The sequence below is a fragment of the Piliocolobus tephrosceles genome, chromosome 20 (genome assembly GCF_002776525.5).
Source record: "Piliocolobus tephrosceles isolate RC106 chromosome 20, ASM277652v3, whole genome shotgun sequence".
Lineage (NCBI taxonomy): Eukaryota > Metazoa > Chordata > Mammalia > Primates > Cercopithecidae > Piliocolobus > Piliocolobus tephrosceles.
Genome location: NC_045453.1, coordinates 36,346,227 through 36,349,111, shown reverse-complemented (window position 1 = coordinate 36,349,111; position 2,885 = coordinate 36,346,227). Strand labels below are relative to the sequence as shown.

Below are 2,885 nucleotides of genomic sequence, written 5' to 3'. Positions count from 1 at the left end.
AATCCCACCCCTTCTCAGAGAGGTCTCTCCACTCCTGAGCCCTACCTTTCCCCATCTCACGGTGGCCCCTCCCTCACCGTGTCCCTGGCCACACACCAAGTCTCCAGCTATTTGACTGACTCCCACCTGCTCACTAAGCTGCCTCTCAACAGAACTGAGTCAATCCCTGTGGGTCCCTGGAGGTGCGGTGACACCACCCACCTTGGTTATGGAGGAGTCTACTGAGCCCACAGCCCACGTGCTCCTGTGTGTGGACCCCCACGCCTGCTGGACGGCAGCACTCCCGGGCTCCAGCACTCCATGCCTGTACTAGGCCAGAAAGACACAGCCATCCTCCCAGTTCCTGCACCCTCTGACCTTTAAGCTGGGCTACCTGTGGCAGGAAGACTCCTCCAGGGTGCCTGCAGCTGCTACCCCTCAGCCTGTCTTGGGGCAACACCCCCTGGGAGGCCCTTGGGAGACAGCCCTGAAGCTGCCCAAACCCCACCAGCGGGCACCAGGTCCCTCCAGAGTGCGGGTTTTCCAGCGCACAGCCAGAGGCTACTCCTCGGGTAAGGGGCCGGAATCCCTCAGAGGACCAGCCCTCCCTGCTCCCTTTCCCCCCCGCTGAAGGTGACACAGGGGCCCACCTCAGTGGCCGCCCTGGGGCCTGCTTGTCCAAGGGTCCCCGGAAGCAGCAGCGAATCCCAACCTTCTCAGTCCCACGAGCGGCCTCACAGAGTGAGGAGGCCCAGGAAGGCCTGGGAGCAGGGCCAGCCCCGCTCAGGGAGTGAGGTCAGGAGGGATTCAGCCATTTCTCACACTCAAACAGAACCTGGGGCCGCACAGTTCAGGAACACACCATCAGGGCTACTGGCTGCTGGGAGTTTATTTTCCGCTTGGTGCCAGGTGCACAGTTCCAGATGTCAGGAAAGCTAGCGAGTGCTAGGGCCGGGCGGTAGAGAGCCGGGCCCTCCTTTTTGGTGTCTGCTGTGTTGATGCGAAGGTCTGCTTGCTGCAGCCGCCTGGTCTACAGGGTGGGGAGAGGGACGTGGGGAGGGGACAGGGGGCAGGGAGTGGGGAGGGGCTCTGGTGGACTAGCGCCTCCGCAGGCCTTGGGCTGGTGGTAACCGCTCAGGTCAGGACGGGGGTCCAGCGCTGGCTGTGCTGGGCTGACCGCCGGGCTGCTTCCTCGGGGCATCCCGAGCCAGGCCACCGGTGGTCATGGTGCTGGAGGCCTGGGGGGGTTCCGGGTGCTCTGCGGACTCCAACACCGTGGCCATGAATGGAAGGGTAGACTTCCCGAAAAAGAAGCTGGCCCACCAGTGACCCGGGTCAGCCTTGGGGAGACCTGAGAGAAGCAAAGTGGGCCTTGATGCTGCCAGCTCCTGGGGCAGGGGCAGAGGGAGAGAGGAGCGGTCCTGCACTCACCTGGGGGGTGGGGAATGGCTTCCCCGGGGCACTCGGTACTGCCGCAGGAGCTGTTGCTGGAAGTGGAACCCAGGCGGCCTGGAGAGGACAGGTCCCGTCAGCAACGCGGGGCACAGAGCCCCCCCAGCCCAACGGCCTTCAGGCCGAGCGCTGGTTCCGCAGGCTGCACGGGGGCTGCACTGGCGCTAACAGAGCATCTACGTGGGCGGGGGGCAGAGGCTACTCACGCCGGTAGTAGTCGTGGGTGGCCACGAGCGAGCCGCTGGAGGGGATGGCCGCCATGCTCCGGCTTGCTGGCTGGTGGGACCTGCGTATGGGGGTCGGGGAGCCCCTCGGATCAGCGGGATTCTCTCAGGAAGGGCGCTCCCCAGCGGGTGGAGCCGCCACGCTGGGTTCTTTACCGAGGCGGGGCTCCCCAGCTCCCGGGACCGCCTTCGCTGCGCGGGGCGCGGGCGGCTCCAACCAGCCCGAACCGGCCGAGCGGGTGGAACAAAGGCGCTTTGTGCGCGGGGCCCCGGCCCGGACGCCAGGAACCTGGTAGGCGCCGTCCCAACCCGCCCGACCCGGGAAGAGCCCGCCCGGGATCCCATGCCCAGCGCTTGCCAGGCGGAGAGGAGAGGAGCCCCCGCCCCGCCCAGCGCCCCCCGCTCCTCCGGCCTGCTCGTCCCACCCGCGCGCCGCGCCCCTCACCTGGGCGGCAACCCCTCGCGGGCCTCGGCACACGATCACGGGTGGCGGGGACGGGGACGCTAGGCCACGGAGCCCATCTCCAGAGGAGACCGGGGCACAGCGCGCCACTACAGAGACGCGCGCGCGCGCGGGGTGCGCACGCGCGGACGCGCCCACTTATATGCGCGGGGGGGGGCCGCCGCGCCCCCCGGGCGGCGGGGGGCCCCGCCCCCTCCCCGGGCCCCACTCGGCCCCGCCCCCTCCCCGGGCCCCACTCGGCCCCGCCCCTCCCCAGGCCCCACTCGGCCCCGACCCCTCCCTGGGCTCTGCTCGGCCCCGCCCTCAACTTCCTCCTCGGTCTGACTCTCGCTGTCTGGCGTGGGCTGAGCCCAGCACCGTGGCGTTTTTTCTCTTGGGGCGGCCCGGCTGGGCCTGGGTCTGCAGGGGTTAAAAGACTCCGAGTCCGGGAGTCCAGCCCCTGTCCCTCTCCCGGGCCCAGGCCCCGTCTCGGACCCGTCTCTGAGCCCAGCCTGGTCCAGCCCGGCCCGTCCTCTTCAGCCCCTGTGGAGGCAATGGGGGCCCTGGGCGGGCCAAAAAGTGCTGAGTGCGCGGAGCCCTCCGGCCCGGCCTCCAGGGACTTCGTAGCCAGAGGAAACTGGATCACCCCCGAGCCCGCCTCGCAACTCTGGCAGCTCCCGAACCTGCACCCCGGTTCCCCAGCCCCAGGCCGCGCCTGCTGCCCGCAGGGGGCGCTGAAAGGGTGGGCGGATGGAGGGGCAGTGGGAGGCGGGGCCCAGACGGAGAGC

At 69.2% G+C, this 2,885-nt stretch overlaps 1 protein-coding gene across 1 annotated transcript; it reads right to left on the bottom strand.

Annotated features, from left to right (window-relative positions):
• Positions 1-846: 846 nt before the first annotated feature.
• PPDPF (pancreatic progenitor cell differentiation and proliferation factor) lies at positions 847-2,367 on the bottom strand. The gene is made up of 4 exons (XM_023183272.2): positions 2,101-2,367; positions 1,638-1,717; positions 1,411-1,488; positions 847-1,330 (listed from the first exon to the last, which is right to left on the bottom strand). The coding sequence occupies exons 2-4, from the start codon at positions 1,690-1,692 to the stop codon at positions 1,119-1,121; spliced, it is 345 nt and encodes a 114-aa protein (XP_023039040.1). The 5' UTR covers positions 1,693-1,717; positions 2,101-2,367; the 3' UTR covers positions 847-1,118.
• Between the last annotated feature and the right edge of the window lie 518 nt (positions 2,368-2,885).

Excerpts from the sequence above, each read along its gene's own strand:
- PPDPF (XM_023183272.2), bottom strand. The coding sequence starts at position 1,692 with ATGGCGGCCATCCCCTCCAGCGGCTCGCTCGTGGCCACCCACGACTAC. Across the intron at positions 1,489-1,637 it reads CACCCACGACTACTACCGGC|GCCGCCTGGGTTCCACTTCC; the intron begins GTGAGTAGCCTC and ends TGTCCTCTCCAG. Across the intron at positions 1,331-1,410 it reads AGCCATTCCCCACCCCCCAG|GTCTCCCCAAGGCTGACCCG; the intron begins GTGAGTGCAGGA and ends TGCTTCTCTCAG.